This window comes from Ictidomys tridecemlineatus, chromosome X (genome assembly GCF_052094955.1).
Source record: "Ictidomys tridecemlineatus isolate mIctTri1 chromosome X, mIctTri1.hap1, whole genome shotgun sequence".
Classification (NCBI taxonomy): domain Eukaryota; kingdom Metazoa; phylum Chordata; class Mammalia; order Rodentia; family Sciuridae; genus Ictidomys; species Ictidomys tridecemlineatus.
Genome location: NC_135493.1, coordinates 96,786,684 through 96,812,653, shown reverse-complemented (window position 1 = coordinate 96,812,653; position 25,970 = coordinate 96,786,684). Strand labels below are relative to the sequence as shown.

The 25,970-nt window shown below is 36.6% G+C and overlaps 2 protein-coding genes across 6 annotated transcripts in view; one reads left to right on the top strand and one right to left on the bottom strand.

The window, feature by feature from the left end:
* The window catches only part of LOC144371780 (uncharacterized), a 40,985-nt gene extending 21,291 nt beyond the window's left edge, over positions 1-19,694 (bottom strand). The window contains exon 1 of the mRNA XM_078034977.1: positions 19,566-19,694. Coding sequence (XP_077891103.1) covers positions 19,566-19,640 — 75 coding nt within the window. The 5' untranslated portion in view covers positions 19,641-19,694. The remainder of the gene's footprint in view (positions 1-19,565) is intronic.
* Positions 1-25,970, top strand: part of Prrg1 (proline rich and Gla domain 1) — a 97,174-nt gene that overhangs the window by 53,574 nt on the left and 17,630 nt on the right. For 4 of the 5 annotated variants that reach the window (XM_013358035.4, XM_040272995.2, XM_078034973.1 and 1 more), the window contains exon 3: positions 12,513-12,673. In XM_013358035.4, coding sequence (XP_013213489.1) covers positions 12,513-12,673 — 161 coding nt within the window. Of the gene's footprint in view, positions 1-6,517; positions 6,635-12,512; positions 12,674-25,970 lie in introns of those variants that run through there. The other variant, XM_040272892.2, reaches the window with a different exon arrangement.

The window sequence follows — 25,970 nt, the reverse complement described above, 5'->3', positions numbered from 1 at the left end:
ATTAGTTTGATTCATGTGGGTAAGGTACTGCCTCTAGTTCAAAAATATCACATTAGAATACCATGCCTTTATATCAACTGGCATAATTGCTAGTAATTTGATGTAATTTGTAATGTTACCATCTGTCATTTCATGTGGGATTCTTTTTATAAATAGTTAGAAACTGTAAAACCCCTTCAAAGAATTTTGTCTTTTACCTTCCTTTGTAGGATAACATAACCTATTAGGTCATTTCTCTATATTTCATTTTCTTTTCAAAGCATAAAATTATTAAGCAAGTGACATGAATATACAATCTAAAATTTGCATTTTAAGAGGGCTGGGGTTGTGTGGTTCAATGGTAGAGCACTTGCCTAGCACATGTGAGGCCCTGGGTTTGATTCCTAGCACTGCATATAAATAAAATAAAGGTCTATTTACAACTAAAAAAATACTAAAAGAAAAAGAAAACTATACTGAGACCCAGCAGCTTGGGAGGCTGAGGCAGAAGGATTGCAAGTTCAAAGCCACCCTCCGCAACTTAGCAAAACCCTAAGCAACTTAATGAGACCCTGTCTCAAAATAAAAAATAAAAAGGGCTGGAGGTGTGGCTCAGTGATTAAGTGCCTCTGGGTTCAACCCCTGATACCAAAACAAGAAAAAAACATATATTGAGGTAGTTAGTAGCACTCCAAGGGAAACATGTTTGTTTTGTTTTTAAAGAATATTGACTTTATTCTCTTTCAAAGGATTTATCAGAGGGGAGGGAAGGGAGGGGAATGGGGGCAAGAAAGATGGTGGAATGAGATGGACATTATTACCCTAGGTACATGTGTGACTGCACAGGTGGTGATGCTACATCGTGTACAACCACAGAAATGAAAAACTGTGCTGTAATTGTGTACAATGAATCAAAATGCATTCTGCTGTCATATATACGTAATTAGAATAAATAAATAAATTTTAAAAGACTACTACTACATACATTATTTCTTTTGTTTTTTTCTAGAAACTGATTCCTGGCATATTATCCACACTTAGTTCAGGAAACCTGCCTGTAATCATCTGGCATTTTATTGTATGACTCTGGTAGCAGAAAGACATTTTTCAGAAAGTCTTAGTAATGATCACAACCACCATATTGTCTTTGTAAGAACACTTTGGCTATTAAAGATATTAATAAAAATTGTTTCTTCTCTCAAGTGCAACTCTGTACTCTCATGAACTCAATCCCAAAACTTCAAATTATTTTTTAAACACCTGAGTTCTAGAATGGCCTCAGCTCCCTAATTCCTTGTAAATACAATACTGTATGCCATCCTAACTAAACTATAAGTTAGTGACAACCTGGTTGGGCATATGAGCACCACCATATAATAAATTCTAGATTATAAACATACCATCCATGAAAAAAATCAACCTTAATTTCCATAAATAGATTACAGTGGTGAAATAAAATTGGGAAATATTCTGTTTTCTATTCATCCTAAGTAAAGATAGGAAGATGGTTCAAGAAGTCTATTTCATTTTGCATAATTTTATTTTTACTAGTGAAATATCACTTCAGATTGTGAGATTTTGTTTTCCTAGGGAAACTTATTTCCATCAGTCTATGATAAAGGGATGAGATATTTTTATATGTAATATAAATCGGGGATTGAACACAGGGGTACTCTACCACTGAGCTACATCCCCAGCCCTTTTTTAGAATATTATTTTTAGACAGGGTCTCACTAAGTTGCTGTAGCTGGTCTTGAACTTGTGATCATCTCAGCCTCCCCAGTCACTGGGATTACAGGTGTGTTTCACTGTGCCTGGCTACATTGGTCTATAATAAGAAATACCTATTTTAACAGGGAAAAAAAATTGAAGGCATTGTATGCAGGCACAATTGATAAATAGTATCAAAATGGCTTATAAGTAAGAAAATAAGGAAGCATGAATGTGACACTTTATAAGATTAAAAATAAATAAATAAATCCACACGCAGAATTGGATGGAGAGGCTGCTTTGTCAGTTTTCTATGTGTGTTAGTATGTTGGTTTGGGGGATGTTTATTGCTTGGCTGGAAAATAGTATATTCATATCCCAAAAGAATTTGGGTATGATACACTATTCTCTGTTTGCAAAATTCTTTCCAGTGATGGAACCCTTCATTAGGACAACTGAAAGTACTTAAGAAATCACATCCAACACCTTGCTTCACAAAGGAGGAAAAGGCCCACATAAATTAAGCAACAAATATTAGAATCATGCAGCCAGTTTAGTGTCAGAAAGGGAACAGGAATCACATTTCCTGACACAAATTCAGGACCTTCTGCCCATATCACTCTTTCGTTCTATAGCTTCATGGGCCTCCATGCAAGGGTTGGTGAAAGTGGTGAATGGATATTGGCTCTTTTAGACTTGAACAATAATATATCAACAAAGGGCACCTTTCATGTGACAAACAGAAAGCTTGAATAAGCAGATAGCTTTGCATGTTCTGCAGTCTCGTATGGGAAATTCACAACTAAACAAGATAGCAGAGATTTATTCAGAAATGAAAAATCAGTTGTTTGGTTAGTTTGTGGACTTATTACAGATTCAGTCTGCGGTACACCAACATTTACATAGTATTGTCTGGGACCAAATTTTCCATTTGAATAAATATATTTGGCAGATTGCCTCCCTTTTTTAATGTGTTAAAATCTTTTGGGCTGGGGTGTAGCTCAGTGGTAGAGTGCTTGCCTAGCATGTGCAAGGCCCTGGGTTTGAGTCCTATCACTGAAAAAAAAATTAAAAAATAAATTTTTAGGGCTGGGGATGTGGCTCAAGCCGTAGCGCGCTCGCCTGGCATGCCTGCGGCCCGGGTTCGATCCTCAGCACCACATACAAACAGAGATGTTGTTTCTGCCGAAAACTAAAAAATAAATATATAAATTTAAAAATAATAAATAAATTTTTAAAGTACTATTTTTATAGAAATAGTTCTAAATGGATAATATAATTTAGTGCCTCTGTAAACATTATCTTGAACATCATATGGCCCTTTACTGGTGACTCAGATTCGCCATGATAAACATAATCATTGATGTCTACTGCTTTGGAAGCTGTCAGCATGAGAGGAATTAGATCCTTCTCTAAATATCCCTCCAAGGGCCTTCTGTCTTTCTTTTCCTTTGCCTTTGGATTAATTAGCTTTCACTTCTTGTTTCTGTCAGTATATTGATCTAATTCAGCCTACACTGACCCTTCTACTTTTCAGTTTTAATGTTCAGTGAGGCTTTGTAGTCTCACAGCCAGGCTGGTGGACATGGATAGAGAAAACTGACCCTTGATTTGTTTAAGGAGGCTGGGGCTCCCCTGAAGGTAAAGCATAACATGAGTTATAATACATGACCTTGGTTATCTCTTTGTTTCTGAGTTTATGAGAATGGATTTATTTGAGTGACTTATGCAAAAATGAGGTATTACCATCATTAATATCCACAATGATTATATAAAATATTGAATAGCCACATGAACTATCATCCTAAAATTCAACAGAACATAATTTAACCAGTGTATTTTTGTAACTACCCATGATTCTCTAAACTTGTATATCTGTCACATATGCAATATTCTTTTCTTAATCTATCCTTTCTAAAAGTTTTTTTTTGTGACTTACTTATTGTTAAAATTCCAGTGATGATAGGTTATCTATCAAAATGCATTCGACAAAAAGGAAGTAAAGTAAAAGCAAGCATACAAATTATAGCCTAGGATGTTTCTTTGTGAGTTTGTTACAAATACCAGGTCCTTATAAATAAGGACTAGAAACAGTCCTTAATTTACATTCAGAAGAATCTCTGAAATTTTAAAATCTGGTGACAGCCCCCTAAATATTTATGACTCATCAAAATATACTGTAGCAACAATACCACATTAGATAATTGAAAAGACTTAGAAGATTCTATAGGGTATATCCTCATAGTCTTTAATAATAGCAAAGGTAAGATGCACAGGGGAAAATGGCTCCCAAGGCCATTTTTAGTCACACACAACACATTTCTCTTCTAATTGTGAACAACCAAGATAGGTACAAGGCTCTCATGATTCTTTGATATCCCACTAGTTATATGGCTGAAACTAGGCTGTAAAATCAATTAAATCAAGTGCAAAACATTATCTATACGTTTTCATTAAACAACTAAGAAAAGTTAATAGAGTTCCCATAAAGGAGTTTCAGACTTTAAACTGAGCTTTGTAAAGCTAGTATATTTTATCCCAGATTTGACCTAGGGGAACCAAACTCCCAGTATTCCTGAAGTTAAGCAGAAAGGCAAATAGACTCATTGCAAGCTAACCCAGTCCTTGCTCATTTATTCTGATTTTTCTAAGTACAATTGTTTTTGTACTGAGAATTAAACTCAGGGGCACTTTACCTCCAAGCTACATCCCCAGTCCTTTTAATTTTTTTTTTTATTTTGAGACAGTGTCTCAATAAGTTGCTGAGATTAGCCTTGAACTTGCAATCTTCCTGCCTTAGCCTCTGAGTCACTGAGATTACATGTATGCACCACCATGACTGCTTTAGTGCAATTTTATTATCGGTTTGGTAAATCTTTTTTTTTCTTTTCATGCAATAACTGCCACAAGTCATAACACTATTTATTGAACATCCATTCTTTGCTAATTTCTGAGCAAAGCAGTCTATGTACATTACTTCATTTATAACTGAGATTAGTTTTATTCAAAGAAACTTTTATTAGTACATTATAGTATACATCATATTGGGGTTGGTTTTGACATAATTATACAGGCATGAAATATAATTTCCTCCAATTCAATCCCCAGTACTTCCCTTTTCCTGTTCCTCCTCCTTCTACTGCTATTCAAATTTATAGATCCCAAAATGATACTTAGGTTTTTCTTTCCTCAATAGCTGTTTGCTTGAGGAATACTTTTACTTACTTTCTAACTAGTTTGGGATAACAATGACATCACATTTGTTTTTCAAATCAAACAATCACAAGCTACCCATGATGTGTTTTAGTCAGCTTTTGTGTTGCTGTGACCAAGACATTGGACAAGAACAACTTAGAGGAGAAAAATCTTATTTGGGGCTCATTGTTTCAAAGTCTCAGTTCATAGATGGCAGACTCCATTGCTTTCGGTCCAAGGTGAGGCAAAATATCATGGTGGAAGGGCCCTATAGAAGAAAGCTGCTCAGCATCTGGTAGAGTAAGGAAGCAGAGAGAGAGTGGGAAGAGGATGCAGGGAAGATGCACCCTTCCAGGATACACCCCCCATGGACCACCTCCTTATGCTATACCTCATCTGCCTACAGCTACCATCCAGACATTCCATTCAAATTAGAATGCACTGCTTGGGTCATAGCTCCTATAATCTAATCATTTACCTCTGAATATTCCTGCATTAGCAGGAGCTTTGGGGGAATATCACACATCCAAAGCATAACAGCAAGAGTGTTTTTCTTCCTTTCCCAGTCAACCCTGTCCCCATAGTAAATCCAAGAACTCCAGAATTTCACATTAGGTCTAGAGGGATAGGACTTGATTCTTGGATTGAAGAAAAGATACTGGAATGCTAGGTTCGTTTGTAGAAAGTTCCTGTTCTCCAGTATTCTGATGTTCTTGATACTGTCGCTGGTATATAGTCTTACATAAAAAACAGGACACAAAAATCAGGCTTTCTATTACTCAGAATAGTTCCAATGTATCTAGAGAAATCACTACAGTAATAACATAGGTTATCCCAACTAGGCTAGTGGTAAATTACAATGCTAGGAGGACACTGTTCTACCCAGAATTTCACTTTCCTGTGCTTACTTCATTGCATAATAGGCTTGTTTTTTGATATTTCAGTATTTAATGAACCTAATGTTTAGGCTTTCTTATCTCTGGTGTATTATCTTGTTTTGTGTTGCTACAATGAAATACCTAAGGCAGGCTAATTTTATAAAGAAGTTTATGTAGCTCACAGTTTGGGAAGTTGCAAGTCCAAACAACATGGTAGAGGCTCTGGTAAGAGCCCCTCCCTCAACTGTCATCTTTTGGCAAATGGCAGTGATGGGGGGCATGTGTGAGAAGAAGAAATCATATCTCCAAATAGGATGACATTAGAGATTCTGGAGTTCCACAGTCCCTTCTAAGGACATGCCCCAGTGACAAGGACTTCTCACTAGACTCCACTTCTTAAAGGTCCACCACCACACTGAGGAACACAGCTATCAGGTGAAAGAAAGACCTAATAGTTACATTTATTAAGTAATTAGGTCCAAACAGTTTAATCATTTTTATCCTGACAGCATAGTAGCTGTTTGAAAGAGTAATATGCATAAATTGGAAGAAAACAATATTTTATCTTCATCTTAAATAACATGGCAATATACTAATAGAAAGTATGCACATATTGGGCCCTGCTGGCTTCTCAAACATTGGAATCAGATTGGCTACTGCTACCCCCATTTTTTTGTTCCATGCTGATTTTTCACATGGCACTTGTATTTTTTTTTTAACCACAGCTGAAAATCCAGCTTTGCAAGGAAAAGGAATGTAGATCTATCCAATGATAAAACTGTGAAGTACCTCAAGCTCTAGTTTCTGTGGTGTCTGACAGATGTTGACTATCAATGATTTCCTTCAAAAATCACTGGATCTCCTTCAAAAATGTAAAGTATACTGTATATCCTCTGTGATTACCCCCAAGGGCTTTGTTACACACTTTGGGAACCAGGGTGCTAGTTTCTTGCCAAAACAAAAAGCAACTGACTACTCCCTCTTCCCAGAACAGTAGATGCCTAGCTATTTTACATCTAAGTAACTACTGAAAGAAACTAAATCATTCTTACAGAACAACAAAACTGTGTGCTCTATGGGAAGTACAAATAGAAGTATTCTATAAATTTTCAAAGTTAGTTTCTCTTAGCTAAAAAAAAGCTATCTCCTAGAAACTTGGCTACGAACATATTTTACACAACATACAAATACCTTTGACAACAATATTTTAAAATTTCAGTACTGCTTCATAATTAGAGGTATGTTCATGGCCTACAAGATTCTTTTCATTCATTCTCCAAGTCTTTCCCATTCTGCCTTTTCATTAATCCTATTCTGTACCAAGTTCTTTACTAGATGTTACAAAAGAAAGAGTTTGAGTCAAAATACTAATAATGCATGGGTTCCTGTCCTCAAGAAGTTTATAACCTTAAGGGGAAACCAGAGTCATAATAAAAATCATAATAAAATTTGCTTAATAGCTCTAGTCCTTAGCATGTCTATCTAATGAAGTAGGAAGTCAAGTCTGGGGAAGGCTTTAGAGGATGTTACACTGGAATAGGAGTTCACTAGGCAGAAGAAATATCAGGTGCAAAATTATAGAGGCACAAAACAGCCAATTTATAGAATGGTTAAGATTTAGTTTAGCTGATAATCAGATGCATGGTAGGTTAAGCAACAAAGAAATCACTCAATATTCATATCTTTCATGTCCTTTTCTAATGAATGATCTTATTATTTCTTCTCTCTCTCTCTCTCTCTCTCTCTCTCTCTCTCTCTCTCTCTCTCTCTCTCTCTCTCTCTTTCTTTTTCTTTCTTTTTTGTACCAGGGATTGGAGTCGGGGGCCCTCAACCACTGAGCCACACCCCAGCTCTTTTTTGCATTTTATTTAGAGACGGGTCTCACTGAGTTACTTAGCACCTTGCTAGGTTGCCAAGGCTGGCTTTGAACTCGTGATCCTCCTGGGTGTGCGCCACGATTGTGGGTGTGCACCACTTCACCTGGCTCATTATTTCTTAGCCTGGCCTATTGTAAGCAGTCTTTTCCTGGCCTTTACCCATCATTCTATTCCCCAACCTGTTGTGTGTATATACACTGTTTTCTAGATTACTCCCCACTGCCCACCACCCCGCCTGCCCCAACTATTGATCCAAAACCTTGATTGGCTACTAAATAGTTCAAAATGTGTAAGCCTAACATTAAGTGCCTCCATGACCTGGAAATTGGCCAGTTTCCAGTTGCATTTCCCAGCTATTTTGAATCTTCTACTCTGGCCCTACTAACCAGCTCATTGTGCCTCATTTGTGTCCCTTTGCTCAGTTCCAAGCCATTTCTCATTGTTTTGTTTTCCTAGGATATCTTTTCTTGCCAGCTTTGCACGTTCCAATCCTGCCACTCTTTGAAAAACCAGCTCAGGTATACTTTTCAGGGACCCTTCCCCAGGTGCTTCCCCTCACTTCTAAATGCACATGTATCTAGTGGAAATAGACCTCAAAGAATATCAAAGTTCAGTCTTACAGCAGAGTTTTTATGTATCTTTTATCTTTGTTACCTCTTGCATTGAAGAACCTTGGAGCAGAGATCATCTGCTACTCATCTTTGTGACTTGTCATATTCTCATTGCATACAGTAAATATGTCCTAAGAAAAATAATTTTGTTCACTTAAAATAAAAATGTAACCATTAAATACTGGCTCCTTCAATGATATTGGGCCCAAGATAAGAGACCCAATTAGATAATTGGAGTAAAGGTTTTTCCAAAGAGGCTGTTAATTTTTAGGCCCTATCCTCTGCTGTTTTTCAGCAAATTTATGGACATGATCTCACTTAGCTAAAGATTGTTTACATTAAAATGTCAATTTTAGTAACCTTCAGTGCATTAAATATAAAATGGATGGGACAATCAAATATTTTGGCTTAAGTTAGTAATTTAGGGAATAAATTGAGTAGCCCTCTTATTTCATTTGTTTCCATTGTTTTCTTTTGAAGAGAAAGCATGAGAGCTTATTTATTAACCACTATGAAAAAGTGGTTATTATTCTTTAATGAACATATTTGTGAGTTTATCAATCTTAGATTTGAAATATTTTCTGTAAGTAATTTCAACTGAATCTGAAAAAAGGTTTAGGTTTTACTTTATTTCCTATTAAAGGAAAACTACGTGTTCTAAGTAGCATCTCAAGGCACATTTACATTGTGTACATTTGTCACATCATGTAATCTATGGTTAAGACATGCATGTGATTCTTGACAGCTGTGGGTTAACTCACACAATTTAAGAAGAAGGAAGTAGAGGGAAGTGTTCAACTAAAGTGTCAAACATCATTGCTTTAGTTTTGATTTTTTACCCCCTTTGGTGCCGAGGATTAAACCCAGGGCCTGACAAGTGCTAAGTACTATCACTGACCTACACTCCCAGCCCCTAGTTTTGAATTTTGAAGTTCTAATCCTAGTCCTTCCAACCTGGAAATTGCCCATTGTTTTTGAAAGGAGATGATCTGATCTCATCCTATAAGTCAAAGCTATAACCTTCTCCTTTATTTTCCACATTGAAAAAAAGAATTCTAATTCTGGTGTTATCATGTAAGATTCATTAGATTTCCAGATTACTTTGAAAAGGACTGGCAAATGCTCTGCCACCAATTCCTGTTCTTTAGTATCTGGTGGCCATAACTAATCTATAGTAATGTCTTTCTTTCTTGCTGGTCAGATTTTTACTCCAAGTAATATCTTTTAATTGACTGTATTTGGCAAGTGAGATAAGATATATTCACCAGCTTAGTCCATCTAGAGTTCCCAGTATTATATTACATTGCCTCTTGGTACAAGAAATACATAGGAGATGTTTATGGAATGCTCTTGGTAATTTGATTAGGCTGGGATTAGAAGATCTTGTGTCCTGCTTCATTACCTCCCAGTTACTTATCCTTCTGAATTAGTCTGTTTGGTTAGAGTTAACCGTTTTCCTTAACTCTTATTTTCTATTTAGCTAGCATGCAAGAAAAAATATTTTCTCTTTGTAGTGTTTTGTAAGTTTTCCTCCTAAAAGCTCAAAGTACATTATTATGATGATGATGATTAAAGATTTGAATGCTGGTGTATTATTACCAAGGAACATTAGAATTTCTGCCAAATCCAGAAGACATTATCTCATATCTTGTCTTCTTTTTTATTTTATTGGTTATTTTTAGTTACATGACAGTAGAATCCATTTTGACATAATTATAAAATCATGGAATATGTCTTGTTCTAATTCAGTCCCTAGTACCTCTCCTTCCCCTCCCCTCCCCTGACCCCCAACCCTTTCCCTCTACTTTGCTGATCTTTCTGCCTTCAAAATACATTATTGCTGATTTTTTGTTTTTTCCTCAGGAAAACAGATTGAAAACCCAGAGATAGCTTAAAACTGCACTAGTAAATGTTCTTTGTTTAAAAACAAGGAAGTTTATGGTTTTGATCAACTTTGCACTTGTCAGACCATATACAGATTATTGCACTTAACATAGGACACTATTTTTTGAGAGAAAGATGGTGCAGATATTCACTTTATATGACAAACAGATGAAGAAAAAAGACCTGTTTACCTTGGAAAAGAGAAGCCCCAAGGGAAAACAATTACTGCCTTTCTTCATGTGCTAGTTGGAGGAGACTTAGGTTGTATAAGAGCCAATTTAGACTAATGGCTATGAAGTTGTAATTCAGTGAAATGTCTCTTGAAAAAGACCACTGTAGTCAAAAAATATGACAAATGCATATACCATGCTCCCTTTCAGGGGATGTGCAAGTATATATTAAATATATATTAAGGGCCCTAAAAACATCACGTAGTAAGATTTCTCTTTAAATTTGTTAACGCATTCCATAAACAACTTCCTGAGAACTAGTTTTCTAAGGAGTTGGCATTAGAGTAGTAATTTTCAAATTGTGATAATGAGAATGGTAACATCAACATTACCTGGGAACTGATTACAAATGTAATTTCTTGACTCTGGCCAAGACCATTGGAATTAGAAACTGCTGATAAGTCCCAGCAATCTGTGTAATAATGAGTCCTAGGAGATTCTGATGTTGCCAAAAATGTGAAAAGCACTTCTAGTAAATTCTGTTGTTATTCTCCAACTCAACAGTGCCCTTTTGGTTTCTTTCATAGCATTTTCCATAATTTGTATTTTTAAATTATTTTTCTAATGATATTATATAACTCAATTCATTTTATAGATGGTTTCCCATACAAGGTGTAAAATAAAAGAAATACTTATTGAAGGCCAACCATGGTTTTTACCCTAGTGTAAGTACCATCTAGCTGATATTAATTTGGATACTTTAAAGAATCCTAAATAATTAATCTGTATCTTCTTTAAACTGAAATATATATTTAAATAATGAGGTAAAACATAAATTCACTGTCATTGTCTTCTTTTAAAAATACTTGAGGGACTAGGGTTGTGGCTCAGTGGTAGAGTGCTTGCCTAGCATGTGTGAGGCACTGGGTTCAATTCTCGGCACCACATTTTAAAAAATGAATAAATAAAATAAAGGTGCTGTGTCCATCTACAACTAAAAATTTTTTTTTGAAAAAATACTTGAAATTTGGAAAATGGAGAACTTTCACTTTATCATCTTAAAATATCTGTTTTGAGCCAGGCATGGTGGTACATGCCTGCAATCCCAGCAACTTGGAGCCTGAGGCAAGAGAATGGCAAGTTCAAGGCCAGCCTCAGCAATTTAGTGAGAACCTCAGCAGCTTAGCAAGATCTTCTCTCAACATAAAATAAATAAATAAAAAAGACTGGAGATGTAGCTCAGTGGTAAAGCACCCCTGGATTCAATCCCTGATACCCCCCCAAATCTGTTTCATGCCTTCTCCCATATTTTTTATAAATTCATAAAATTAGGAAATTTTCTAATCTTTTAACATTAACAGAGATTAAATTCTGGTGGTATTAAATTTATGTCTCCAACAAGCAAGACACTTTTAGAAAAACATTGTTAAAGTACAGCTTAAATTGTATTAGTGTATAAAAATAAAAAGAATGCACCATAAGAGCACATATAACTATTGCCTAATTTATTATACTGGGCGTCATAAACATGTTTTGAATGTTTATATGAAATGCCTCTAAAAGTTATGCAAAATAATTTCCTTTTCCTTAAGAAGGACAGTAAAATGAGTTTGGGGTGTGGTAAAGTGTCACCACACTATACTTAAGTGCATTTAGAACAAAATTACTATTAGTGTTTCCTTGGAAGGAATTATAGCCAAATTGATCTTAACTTCTTATTATTGTTTTGTCACTTCTTTTGAAGTCAGGGTTCTCTGGGTAAATATTATTAGGTCAATTGCAGGTCTATTTCTTCTTAGTTAGATGGACAAATACTGAAAGACTTCTACAGTCTGAATTTAGATTTGGTTGCTGCTGTCCAGCAGCCGAATGCCTTGGGGTATCCACTTACTGTAATGAATATAAGTAGTGGTATCATTATTACTATATTTAAACACTCATACTCGGCAGGAATGTGCTAAAGTTTGAATATAACATGGTAAATTATGTCATGGGGCAACTGCTACTGAAAGGACACACTCACATATGAGGAAGCTAGCAGATGCAGTGCTTGTGAGCTAAGTGTTACTTCATTGCTGACTCACACAAAGAGGTTTAGGATGTTGCCTGTGTTATCTGAAGAACATCTGGCAGTTTCCATCTTGTATTGTAATTTACCTTATGGAATTTTCATTCCATTTTTATGCTTATTATTATATCTCTTTTTAGTTTTCCTCACGGGAGAAAGAGCCAATTCAGTATTAAAACGCTACCGAAGAGCTAATGGACTTTTTGAAGAAATAAGACAGGGCAACATTGAACGTGAGTGCAAAGAAGAAGTCTGCACATTCGAAGAAGCCAGGGAAGCTTTTGAAAATAATGAGAAAACTGTAAGTATACGAGCATTTTGCCTACGTTTTGATTTATATTTGAGATCCGAAGTATGCACATTGTTATTAATTAAAAATTAACTTTTTCGAGGAAGCCTGAAAGGTGGCATGTAATAACATTCCATGCGTGGGAAAGCTAAGTTCACTTCCCTGTTCACTGGTGTGTTTCCACAGGATTCTGCCAAGAGCAAAGATTCATCAACTTGGCAAGGGAGAAGAATTTAGTTCACCCAAGGCTTTGATCTAGAAAGATAATATCCTTACCTACTACCAAAGAGAAAGGATGGAGGAAGCTAATGAAAGCTGATAATATTTTTAAATGTTTTACTTCTCCTATTAAAGAAAAAACATATTTAGACTCCCCATCCCCATTCAGTGAGACTATTTCCCTTTACCTCTCTTTATTCTGGACTGTATGCTCTTCAAGGAGAGCAGGGATGGGAAATCACAAGGCAGGGGTGTATATTCTATAGAACTGCTTCACAGTTGGAAATCACATTATCAGAGGTAACCATTGTAGAAAGATCTAGTGCCCTGCACCATGAAAATATCACTAGCTGCTAAACAAGTGATGGCTGAGGTGCTGGAGGAATATAGAACACACCTCAAGAGCAGTGGATGCAGAAGAGTTTTAAAGAGAGGGATTTTGATCTTTTGTTAGGTAGAGAAAGCCCCAGAAGGAGCTCAAGGGAAGATGCTTAGAGAGACATGATTGCTAGGTTCTAGTATATACAGTGAAAGCAAAATTCATTTAGAAATTGATAATCTGTGAAGTTCATCAGCTTTGTTGATTCACTTGGAATTTATTGTTGTATATAGTATGAGGTAGGGATCTGATTTTTCCACATGACTACCCAGTTTTCCAAACACCATTTAATATAAAGCTCTTCTTCTCCCTAGTGATTTTAGTTAACATTTTATCATGTACTTAATTTCCATATGTCTATTTGGCAATTCCCTATAGGTCCATTGGGCCATCCCGCTGCTCAAATATTAGAACCATACTGTTTTAGTTATAGTGGATATGTAGTATGTTTTAGTGTAAATTAGAACTACTTCTCCTTTGTATTGACTTCTTCAGTGGTTTGTGAGCATTGCATTCCTGATGTTCCAGATAACTTTTAATATTAACTTGCCTAGCTCCAGGAAAAAAAAAAGTCAGTATTTTTACTAGGACTTCTTTCAGTTTATATCCTTTCCCCTAAAATTTGTTCTTACCACAGCCTTTCTGATTTCATAAATATTAATTTCATCCATCCATCTCATTGCTGGTGTCCAGAAGTTGCTTCATTCACCATTCTTCTCTCCTTTTCATATCCCACATTCCATCTGCCAATAGTTGGTTCTATCTTGAAATTACATTCAGAATGTAGTCACATTTCAGCCTCTCTACATGTTACCATTATATATCCAAGTCACCACCACCTTCTCATCTGTATGATTTCTTGGCCCTCTTTCCCATAATTGATTCTCAAAACAGCAGGCCATACTTTAAAATCTCTTTTCTGCATTTTCTCATCTCCCTCAGTAAAAGCCAAAGCACTCAGAATCATATATAAGATACTACATAATCATCTCCATCTCAAACTTCCACTGCTCTGTAGTTATTTTATTTATTTTTATTTTTTTGGCCACATCTCTTATGACACTCCACCCTTTATATTCACTTTGCTGTGGCTTGCTTGTGCCTTCACACACACACACACACACACACACACACACACACACACACACACACACACCACAGTTCTACCTCGGCATTGGCACTTGTGCTTTGCTCTTCCTGATGGATGTATCTGAGCTTGCTGATCTCGATCAGGTCTTTGCTCAAGTTCACTTTCTCAGTGAGAAAGTATCCTACCTTAAATTACAACCTGGAGTCCCTTCCATGAATTATTTTTCTTCCCAGCATTTATCACCATCTAACATCCATTTGTTGTATTTGTTAATTGATCACTCTCTCCCAAGGACTCTTAGCTCTATGACAACAGCATTTCTCATCTGTTTTGTTCTTAGCTATGGTCCCTAGCAAAGCTGGCACATAATGGGCACTAAATAAATATTTGATGATGGAATGAACTAATGGATTGGCATATTATGAAGTACATTTAATGCATAGGAAAATGTGATTTAAAACTTTTTCACACATTGACTAAAAGAGGTGGACTTTAAAATGGATTTTTATTATATTGACATTATGTTTGTTCTCTTCTTTATGGTTTAAAGTCTGTAATCCAGGTTTGCTTATGCCATTAAAAGGCCATTTACAATAAAGTGTGTTGAAGGGCTTTTGTCTAAGTGTAATAAAATTGGCAATCTCATCCTTTATTTGCTTTAGAACAACTATTTCAGAATAGTGGGTTTTTTTATGTGCTAAGAAGGATCTAGCATTGGACAACACAGTTTCATCTTAATCTTGGCAACGAAGAAAATGCTTGGCTTTTGAGATTTGCTTTCTACTCTTAGACTTCTTATTATGTTTTTTTTTAAACTAAATTCTATTGCTTGGAACAGGTTTACTTACACATATTTTCATCATCCCCAAATGTAGACTCTGTCATTTTAAAAGTCCACTTTCAGTAGACTGAAATTTTACTTGAAATTCTATTTATAATTCTTTACCTAATTGGGAACACAAGTATAATTAGACAATGGGAGAAAATGTGTTGTGCTTAATGTTCCTCCTTATCACCAAATAGAAATTAGGTCAGATGTACTCAGACCTCATCTGCTGAATACCTACTACGTACCAGACATAGGACACATAACAGTGAATAACCTGCCACTCACTCATGGCTTTTGAGATCTAATAGAGGTAGCTAGCTGACATATACACAAAAGTTCATAAACACTCTGTACATCTTAAATATATACAATTTTTATTTGTCACTTATACCTCAGTAAAGCTCAAGGAGGAAAAAGCAGTAATTATCTGAATGGCATGCCCAAATCCTCTCTGTAGAGAATTAGATAGATCTGTTGGTGTCTCAGCTCTGCCATCTACCGACTGTATTGCTTTGTAGTAAACATTTCACCATTTATTTTTATGTCTTTTGAAGGGGGAAAATTATACCCACAGCCTAGCATAGAGAAAGCTTTCAATAAATACATTTTATTCTAGTTTTTAGGTGAATTATAGATACTTTATTTAGGAATCATTACTAATTTCTACCATTGTTATTTTTCTCTCCTGTCTATGGGACCATGAGGGTTCTCTGCATTTTGGAACTTTTTTTTGTACTGGGAATCAAACCCAGGCAGGAGCACTTTACCACTGAGCCTCATCCCCAGTCCATTTTATTTTTATTTATTGATAATTTTTTAATACTGGGGATTGAACCCAGGGGCACTTTACCACTGAGCCACATTCCCAGCCCTTTTCATTTTTTATTTTGAGACAAAGTCTCAGTAAGTTGCTTAGGGCCTTGCTAAGTTGCTGAGGCTGGCCTTGAACCTGCAATCCTCATGTCTCAACCTCCTGAACCACTGGAGCTTTTAATCTGGAGGTGCCATGAAGAAAATAGTAATAATTGTTTTCTTGGTGTTTTTTTTTTTTTTTTTTTTTTTTGTGTGTGTGTGTGTGTGTGTGTGCTAGGGATTGAAACCCAGGGCCTTGTGCAAGTTAGGCAAGCACTCTACCAACTGAGCCACATCCCCAGTCCTAGTAATAACTCTTTAAAACAACAATTTCATAACTTTATTTTTCACAATTTCTGGTTTATTTTGTTTGACTTCCAAAGTGGTTATTACCAAACTTCAAGGTGTAGATAAAGTTACAGAAAAAATTTAAAATTTTTCTATAAAATGCATGACCATTTTAGTTAGCTTTCTGCACTGTGACAAAATACCTGAGAAAATCAACTTAAAAGGAGGATAGATTTATTTTGGCTCCCAATTTCAGAAGTCCATGGTCAACTGGCTACATCAGTTTGGGCTTGTGGTTAGACAGTACTTTATGGCAAGAAGTATATGACAGAGAAGGCCTACTTACCTCATGGTAGTTGGGAAGCAAAGAAAGACAGGAAGATGCCAGGGTCCCAGGATGCCCTACAAGGACACCCCCAGTGATCTGACTTCCTTCTACTAGGCCCCACCTCCTGAAGTTTGCACCACCTTCCACTAGCTTCACCAGCTGGGACCAAGCCTTCAACACATGAGTTTTGGTGGGACATTTAAGATCCAAACCATAACAATGACTGTGACTCCTCAAAACTGTCAAGGTCATAAAAAAATTTAAAAACAACACTGAAGTAACTCTCACAGGGCAAAGACTAAAGAGACATGATGATTAAATGAATGTGGGTTAGATGCCAGAATAAAAGGACAACAATGGGGAAACTAGCGAAATCCAAATTTAGTTAATAGCAGTGGGCCAGTAGTGGTGCAGTAATTATAATAAATCTACCATTGCTAATATAAAAGCTAACAAACACTAGGGGTGAGGGTATTGGGAAATATTGTATATCATCTCTGCAACTTTTGTAAAATTTAAAATTATTCCAAACTAAGAGAGTTCATTTTAAAAATGCCCAATCCAGGGTTCACAGGACTTCATGGGTTCAGGGAACTTGCTTTAATAGATGACACTTTGTTAGATTCTAAAGCAAATTGTTTAGCAAAATCCAACTTATACTTGAGGATTTCTACAGTGTGTGTTATTTCTGGGGGTGTTGATGACTGTTATGTCTGGTATTATCCCAAGTCGTTCTGCTTCCTGTACACCCCATGCTTCAACCCACCTCCAAGTTACAGATGTATTTAGAGACTAAGTTGTTAATATCCAAGAATTTGAGATCTAAGTCCAGCAATTCTATTTTAAGATAATCCCTCTCATTCCAAAGTGCTGTCATTTAATTTTTTGTAGAAATTACTGGGAAAGAAAAGGACATGCAGTATCCCCTCAAACATGTTACAAAAGCTACATTGGAAATCTTTGAATTCAGAGTTTATGGCAAAAAGGTAGCATGTAAACACTTGTGGTTACCAACAATAATTATAAGAAGTGCTCATGTCTGAGGTATTTAAGAATTCATCATTAGTTCCTGGAGATTACTCATTTTACTTGCAGGCAGAAACTCAGATTCTTTGGCACTCTTAGAGATACTCTTGTTTCAATTAGGTTCTCATGATTTGTTGATGACACTTGAGCTAGATTTAGAACTTTAATTCAGGAAGGAAGAAAGGTGGAAGATGAACCTAAGCACAGAAATACAGGAGGAAAACTTGACATATCACTATGGCCATATTTCCCTGCACCATTCCTAGACTCATCCTAGGCCCTCCTAAGTGAGCCAAATAAGATGTTCCCCTTTAGACAGCTGGAGATGGTTTCCTGGGGGCTCTCAAAGGCTTCCTTACTACTTCTTTTGGGAACTCTTGAGAATAAGTTAAATGGACAAAATATGTCATTTTGTACAATTGGCACTCTGAGTTATTGCAGAGATGAGGAAGATCTGGTTTCTATAGGCAGACATCATTGTCCCTTATACGATCAAAGTTAAGTTTTTATTGATCATATTATTGATTTTGATGTTAATTTTGTGGTGAATTTTAGCCTCTGGTAGTTGGGCCCTTTTGTAAATTCATAAATCCTCTGTAGTCTCAAGTTATTCTTGTTGGGTTATAGTTCTAACATAATTAGGAGGGTTTCAACCCATATGATATTAGTAAAGTAGTATACTGGCTCCTGTGGGAGTCCCTTCTTCTATGCAGTGTGTTAACATTGACCTGCAGTGACCTCAGCAGGTTTTCTCTCCCAGCACCAGTTAACCTTTTTCAGATCTAAACTTAGTGAACACGTACTAGTGAGATGGGCAGGTGCATTTGTTGTCACTTGCAGAATAAACTGCACTGTGTATTTAATAATTCTGCATATTATAGACAGCAGTGTCTAGTTAAAAATGTCCTGTTTGCCAGGCATAGTGGCACACACCTATAATCCCAGTGGCTCTAGAGGCTGAGGCAGGAGGATCACAAGTTCAAAGCCAGCCTTAGCAACTTAGCAAGGCCCTAAACAACTTAGCAAGAACCTGTCTCAAAAAAAAAAAAAATTAAAAGGGCTGGGGATGTAGCTCAGTGGTTAAGTACTCTTGGGTTCAATCCCCACTAGCATCCCTCACCAAAAAAAGATATCATTTTTTTTTATGGCTGGATAATATTCCATCATGTATATTTAACACATTTTCTTTATCCATTCATCTGTTGATGGGCATCTAGGCTGATTCTGTATTTTAGCTATTGTGAATGATACAGCAATAAATATAGGCATGTAGGTGTCTCTTTGTTATGCTGATATCATTCCCTTTGGATATATACCCAGAAGTGAGGTAGCTGAACCACACACTAAGTTAAGTGAAATAAGTCAGTCACAGTAAGACAAAATACATGTTCTCCCTCATATGTGGATGTTTTAAAAAGTTGATCAGAATGTGTAATAGTGATTCCTAAATGCTAGGAATGGTGGAGAAGGGAGAATAGAGCAATGTTAGATAACCCGTACACAAAACAGAAGTAGTAAGTTTTGGTGTTCCACAGTATGGTAGGATGACTATATTTCACAATAAGCTATTATATATTTTATGAATACTAGAAGAAAGGCATTCAAAGCCTCCAAACTAATGATGTCAGAAATGTTATCCTGATTTGATCAGTAAGTATACACATATTGAAATATCATACTGTACCTCATAAATATGTACTATTATTATGAGTTAATAAAAATTTTAATGTTTAAGGAGATGGAAATTTTAACTACCTGATTTGATTATTACCACACTGCATACATATATCAAATTATCCCTGTGTGCCATAAATTTATATAATTAAAATAGTAATTAAAAAAATTTAAAACTGTCCATTTTTAACTTCAGCATTCAGTGTGCTTTATGCTTACCTCTTCTTCCTCCTCCACTCCTTCAGCTGCTGTTAGACTTTGACCATAGATCATAGAATGAGGAGAGGGGGGCATAGTCTCTTGTTTAACTCCTACACTCGCCCACTTCTCTCTTCTCTGGTATTTTGAGGACTGGGAGGAAGTAAGTGAAAAGAAAAAAAATGTTAACTGGTATTGCTATAGCCTCTTCTTAACTATCACTAATCCTATGGTGAGCTCAGTTATAAGTTGGGTGGGAGGTACATAGCATTCTTTTTTTTCCTTGAATATTTATTTACTTATTATTATTATTATTTCTTCTTACATACATGACAATTGTGGAATGCATTACATTCATAATTATCCATTCACAGCACAGTTTTTTGTAACTCTGTATATAAAGTATGTTCACTCCAGATTATGCCATTATATGTCAGCTCTTTTTTTTTGCATTACAATTCTTAATACACCTTTATACCACAATTTATCATATCTCTGTTTGTATATAAGGTATGATGAAACCAAATTCACATCTTCATACATGTATTTTGTATAATAATGACCAACTCCTTCCACCATCCTCCCCTTCTCCCTCCCTTTCCCTCACACCCCTATTCCCTATCTAGAAGTAATCTTCCTCCCATGCTCTCCCTCCCTACCCCACTTTGAGTCACCCCCATTTTATCAGAGAAAACATTTGGCATTCGTTTTTTGGGGATTGGCTAACTTAGCATAATCTTCTCTAATGCCATCCATTTCCCTGCAAATGCCATGATCTTATTCTTTTTTAGTGCTGAGTAATATTCCATTGTGTATAAATGCCACATTTGTTTACTTTTTATTTTATTTGTTTTAATTAGTTATACATGACAGTACAATGATCTTGACATATCATACATTTGAATCAGATGGGATATAATTTCTAATTTTTCTGCGTGTACAGGTTGCAGAATTACATTGGTCATGCAGTCACGTATATACCCACAGCAATAATAATGTCTATTTTATTCTGCAGTCCTTCAATTCCCCCTTCCTCTCCCCTCCCCTCCCATCACTTCTCTCTACCCAATCTAATGTGACCCACTTCTTTTTTTTTTTCCTCACATCGTCATACCTGAATTCTGTATAACTAAGGGGGTCTCCTTCCCTCTTCCATGCAGTACCCCTTCTCCCTCCCTTTCCCTCCCACCTCTCTTCCCTATCTACAGGTAATTTTCTTCTCATGCTCTTCCTCCCTACCCCATTTTGAGTCATCTCCCTTTTTTTATCCATTCATCTACTGAAGGGCATCTAGGTTGGCTCCACAGTTTAGCTATTGTGAATTGTGCTACAATAAACATTGATGTGGCTGTGTCCCTGTAGTATGCTGTTTTTAAGTCCTTTGGGTATAGACCAAGGAGAAGGACAGCTGGGTCAAATAGTGGTTCCATTCCCAGCTTTCCAAGGAATATCCATACTGCTTTCCAAATTGGCTGTGCTAATTTACAGTCCCATCAGCAATGTATGAGTGTACCTTTTTCCTCACATCCTCGCCAACATTTGTTATTGTTTGTCTTCATCATGGCTGCCATTCTTACTGGAGTGAGATGGTATCTTAGAGTAGTTTTGATTTGCATTTCTCTGATTGCTAGAGATGATGAGCATTTTTTCGTATATTTGTTGATTGATTGTATATCCTCTTCTGAGAAGTGTCTGTTCAGGTCCTAGGCCCATTTGTTGATTGATTATTTGTTTTTGTTTTTTGGGTTTTTTTTTGTGCTTGTTGAGCTCTTTATATACCCTAGAGATTAGAGCTCTATCTGATGTGTGAGGGGTAAAAATTTACTCCCAGGATGTAGGCTCCCTGTTCACCTCACAGATTATTTCTTTTGCTGAGAAAAAACTTTTTAGTTTGAATCCATCCCATTTGTTGATTCTTGGTTTTAATTCTTGTGCTATAGGCGTCTTATTAAGGAAGTTGGGGCCTAGCCCCACGTGATGGAGATTAGGGCCTAGTTTTTCTTCTATTAGACACAGAGTTTCTGGTTTAATTCCTAGATCCTTGATCCATTTTGAGTTAAATTTTGTGCATGGTGAGAGATAGGGATTCAATTTCTTTTTGTTGCATATGGATTTCCACTTTTCCCAGCACCATTTGTTGAAGAGGCTATCCTTTCTCCAGTGCATGCTTTTGGCACCTTTGTCTAATATAAGATAACTGTAGTTTTGTGGGTTAGTCTCTGTGTCCTCTATTCTGTATCATTGGTCTACCAGCCTGTTTTGGTGCCAATACCATGCTGTTTTTGTTACTATTGCTCTGTAGTATAGTTTAAGGTCTGGTATAGCAATACCACCTGTTTCACTCTTCCTGCTTAGAATTGCTTTAGCCATTCTGGGTCTCTTATTTTTACAGATGAATTTCATGACTGCTTTTTCTATTTCTAGGAGGAATGTTGTGTCTGTGTTTTCATTTACCTCTAAGAATTTTTTCATTTCCTCCTTGATGTCTTCTGTAACCCATTGTTCATTCAGTAGCATATCATTCATTCTCCATGTGATGTATGAATTTTTATTTCTTATTTTATCGTTGATTTCCAATTTCATTCTATTATGATCAGATAAAATGCATGGTGGTATCTCTACTCCTTTATATTTGCTAAGAGTTGCCCTGTGGCATAATATATGGTCTATTTTTGAGAAGGATCCATGTGCTACTGAGAAAAAAGTGTATCCACTTGATGTTGGTTGATATATTATTCTATATATATCAATTAAGTTTAAGTTATTAATTATGTTACTGAGTTCTATAGTTCTTTATTCAACTTTTGTTTGGAAGATCTGTCCAGTGGTGAGAGAGATGTGTTAAAATCACCTATGATTATTGTGTTGTGGTCTATTTGACTCTTGAACTTGAGAAGAGTTTGTTTGATGAACATGGCTGCACCATTGTTTGGGGCATATATATTAATAATTGTTATGTCTTGTTGGTGTATGGTTCCCTTGAGCAGTATGTAGTGTCCTTCTTTAACTCTTTTGATTAACTTTGGCTTGAAGTCTACTTCACCCCTGCATGTTTCCAAGGTCCATGTGAGTGGTATGATTTTTCCCAACCTTTCACCTTCAGTCTGTGTATGTCTTTTCCTATCAAATGAGTCTCCTGTAGGCAGCATATTGTTAGGTCTTTTTTATAATCCAGTTTACTAGCCTATGTCTTTTGAATGGTGAGCTTAAGCCATTAACATTTAGGGTTACTATTGAGATATGGTTTGTATTTCCAGCTATATTTGTTTATTTTTTTCTTTAACTTGACTTGATTTTCCTCTTTGATTAGTTTTTCCTTTAGTGTACTATCTCCCACTGTTGGTTTTCATTGTTATTTTTCATTTCCTCTTCATGAAATGTTTTGCCAAGGATGTTTTGAAGTGCCGGTTTTCTATCTGCAAATTCTTTTAACTTTTGTTTATCGTGGAAGGTTTTTATTTCATCTTCAAACCTGAAGCTTAATTTTGCTGGATACAAGATTCTTGATTGGAACCCATTATCTTTCAGTGTTTGAAATATATTGTTCCAGGATCTTCTAGCTTTCAGTGTCTATGTTGAAAGATCAGCCATTAACCTCATTGGTTTACCCCTATATGTAATCTGCTTCCTTTCTCTTGTGGCTATTAAAATTTTCTCCTTGTTCTGTATATTGGGCATTTTCATTATAATGTGTCTTGGTGTGGATCTTTTGTGATTTTGCACATTCAGCATCCTGTAGGCTTCTAGGAGTTGGATTTCTGTTTCATTCTTCATTTCTGGAAAGTTTTCTAATATTATTTCACTGAATAGATTGCTTATTCCTTTGTTTTGGACCTCAATACCTTCCTCTATCCCAAAAACGCTTAAATTTGGTCTCTTTATGCTATCCCATATTTCTTGGATATTCTGCTTTCATGGCTTCTTATCAGTTTTGCTGTGCTGTCTATGTTCTTTTTGAGTTGATAGAAGTTGACAAAGTATGTCTTCATTGTCTGATGTTCTATTTTCTAAGTGGTCTACTCTGCTGGTGATACTCTCATTTGAGTTTTTAATTTGGTTTATCATTTCTTTCATTTCTAGGATTTCTGTTTTTTGTTGTTGTTGGTTTGGTTTTTTTTTTTTTTTGGTTTTGTTTTGTTTTTGTATAACCTCTATCTCCCTGTAGAGTTGATCTTTTGTTTCTTGGATTTGTTTATGTAATTCATTGTCAAAGTGATCTTTCATTGTCTGCATTTGTTGTCTAATATCTTCCCTGAGACTCTAGAACATCTGAACTATGTATATTCTGAAATCTTTATCTGACATTTTTTCTGATGAAGATGTTACCTCTTCTAATGATGTATTGTCTTGCATTGTTTATGGTCCTTTCTTTCCTTGTCTTTTCATGTTGTTCACGTTTCTTTCTGTTGTGTTATTGTTTATCCCCTATAGATTTATATTGCTCTTGTATAGTTCCAAAATCTCTCCTTTGTGGGGAAAGACAATGTTAACAGTTCCCAATATCAACAATGCATCATCTGTGGCAAGTTTTCATTATTAATACATTTATAGTTAGTTTCTATGTCTAGAGATGTTGGATTCAATTATTATTTAAAATACAGTCATTAGTTTCATAAAAGGCATACAGTTTCTGGTGGCATATAGAGAACTGAGGGTCAGGAGTAGGATGTTATAAGGGGGGGGAAGCTATGAGGATATAGGGTTAATGTATCTTAGCAACTTTGGAGGAGAACGCTAATGAATAGACAGGAGGTAGTTTAGGGAAGAATGCGTAAAATCAAACACCTATATGTATTTAGAAAATTAACTGAAGTAAAAATAGTAAAAGTTAGGAGGTTGAAAGTGGGAGAGAGGGAGGAAGAAAAATAAAAAGGAAAGAAAAAGAAAAAAGAGAGAGGGAGAAAGAAAATAAGAAAAAAGGGAGGGGCTTATGCAATTCCTCTATATTATATGATTCTGGTGATTCAGTTCTTAAAGTCCTATTTCATGCAAAGTTCTTGGTTTCACATATGTTGGGGTTGTGAGGACCAGAGGGGGAAGGGTAGAGGAAAATGGATGAGAAGAGAGAAAAAAAAATCTCTTAGAATTCTGTTTTCTTTTCTTCCAGTAGGCTGCATTGTCTATTCCTAGCTTGAGTCTCTGCATTCAGGGTGTTGGAGGTAACCAGTGTGAGAGGGCTTGAGCTTCTGCCTGGAGCCTCCTTGCTCTTAGTCTCTCTGAGTTGGAAACCAGATGCCTGTACAATTGCCATGCCCCCCCAAAAAAATTGTGGGAAAGCTTTTGAGTTATCACATCTGGGGGTGGGGGAGTTGGGAACCAGGTACCTGATCAGCCGCAGAACCACCCTGGTAACCACACCCACCAAGAGATGGAGAGAAAGGTTTTCCAAGATGTTTCTGATGTCGGGTATTTGATGATGTGGGGGTGCTGGAGTGACCTTGTACTGTGGTCTGAACTTGGTCTGGTGACCTGCATGGGAGCAGAGTGTAGTCTGGCGACCTACAGTTCTGTAGAGGTGCTCATTTTCTACTTCTGATCTGCCACTTGTGTTCGGTGCCTGCGTTCAGACTATGGGCTTTGGGGCCAGCGTCTGGAGTCTTACTGGCAAGCAAAGCCTCTGCGTTCACTGTGCTCCCCACTCTGGTAGAATCTGCGAAAGATTTGCTGTATGGTATCCTGTCACATGCTCTGAGATGTAGTTTTTCCGTCAAGGCAGGACCCGGTGGAGAAGCCTTTTGACTGTTTTCTCAGATTTGTGCGCAGAGCCACCAGAAGCCGTGTCTCCTCTACTCCACCATCTTGGCTCTCCTCCACATAGCATTCTTTAAGGAGGCCTAGAAGGGGCCTCCCTACAACACAGTTCCAGGGAAGCAGAGTTATCACTCCATGTTGGTCTCTTTTGACTCCTTTCTCAACTGACTCCAACTGTGCCTACCTCTCTCTCTTGCTGTTGGGGCCCTCTGCCTAGCAAGCAGCTTTCTGGGACAAAGTGGCAACAACATAACAACATGGCTCAAGCTTTCCAATGAACCTATGGAAAATTCCTAATGCTCTTTTTAGTCAATGTAAAGGATCTGTTCGATCACTGACCCTATTCTCAACCTTGCTCTTTCCTCAAATCTACCCCAACCATCACACAGGCACATGGTACAGAAGTGGGGCAGATCAACCAGTCAGCTGTTTGAGCAGACATCCATGTGGGAAATGAGATGTCAGTGTTCCCTTCTTGCAGGTAACCTACAAGTGGAGGCTTTCCAATAATGAACTGCAGCTAGTCAGTACAATTGATGAGAATAAAACCCTCATGCTCAAATTGGGATTTGAATGGAACCCCAGTACAGCAACTTGACTTGCTTTGACCTTGTGATCCTCCTGCCTCAGCCTCCTAAGCCACTGAGAGAAGGTAAGCTAGGAATCCAGAGAACA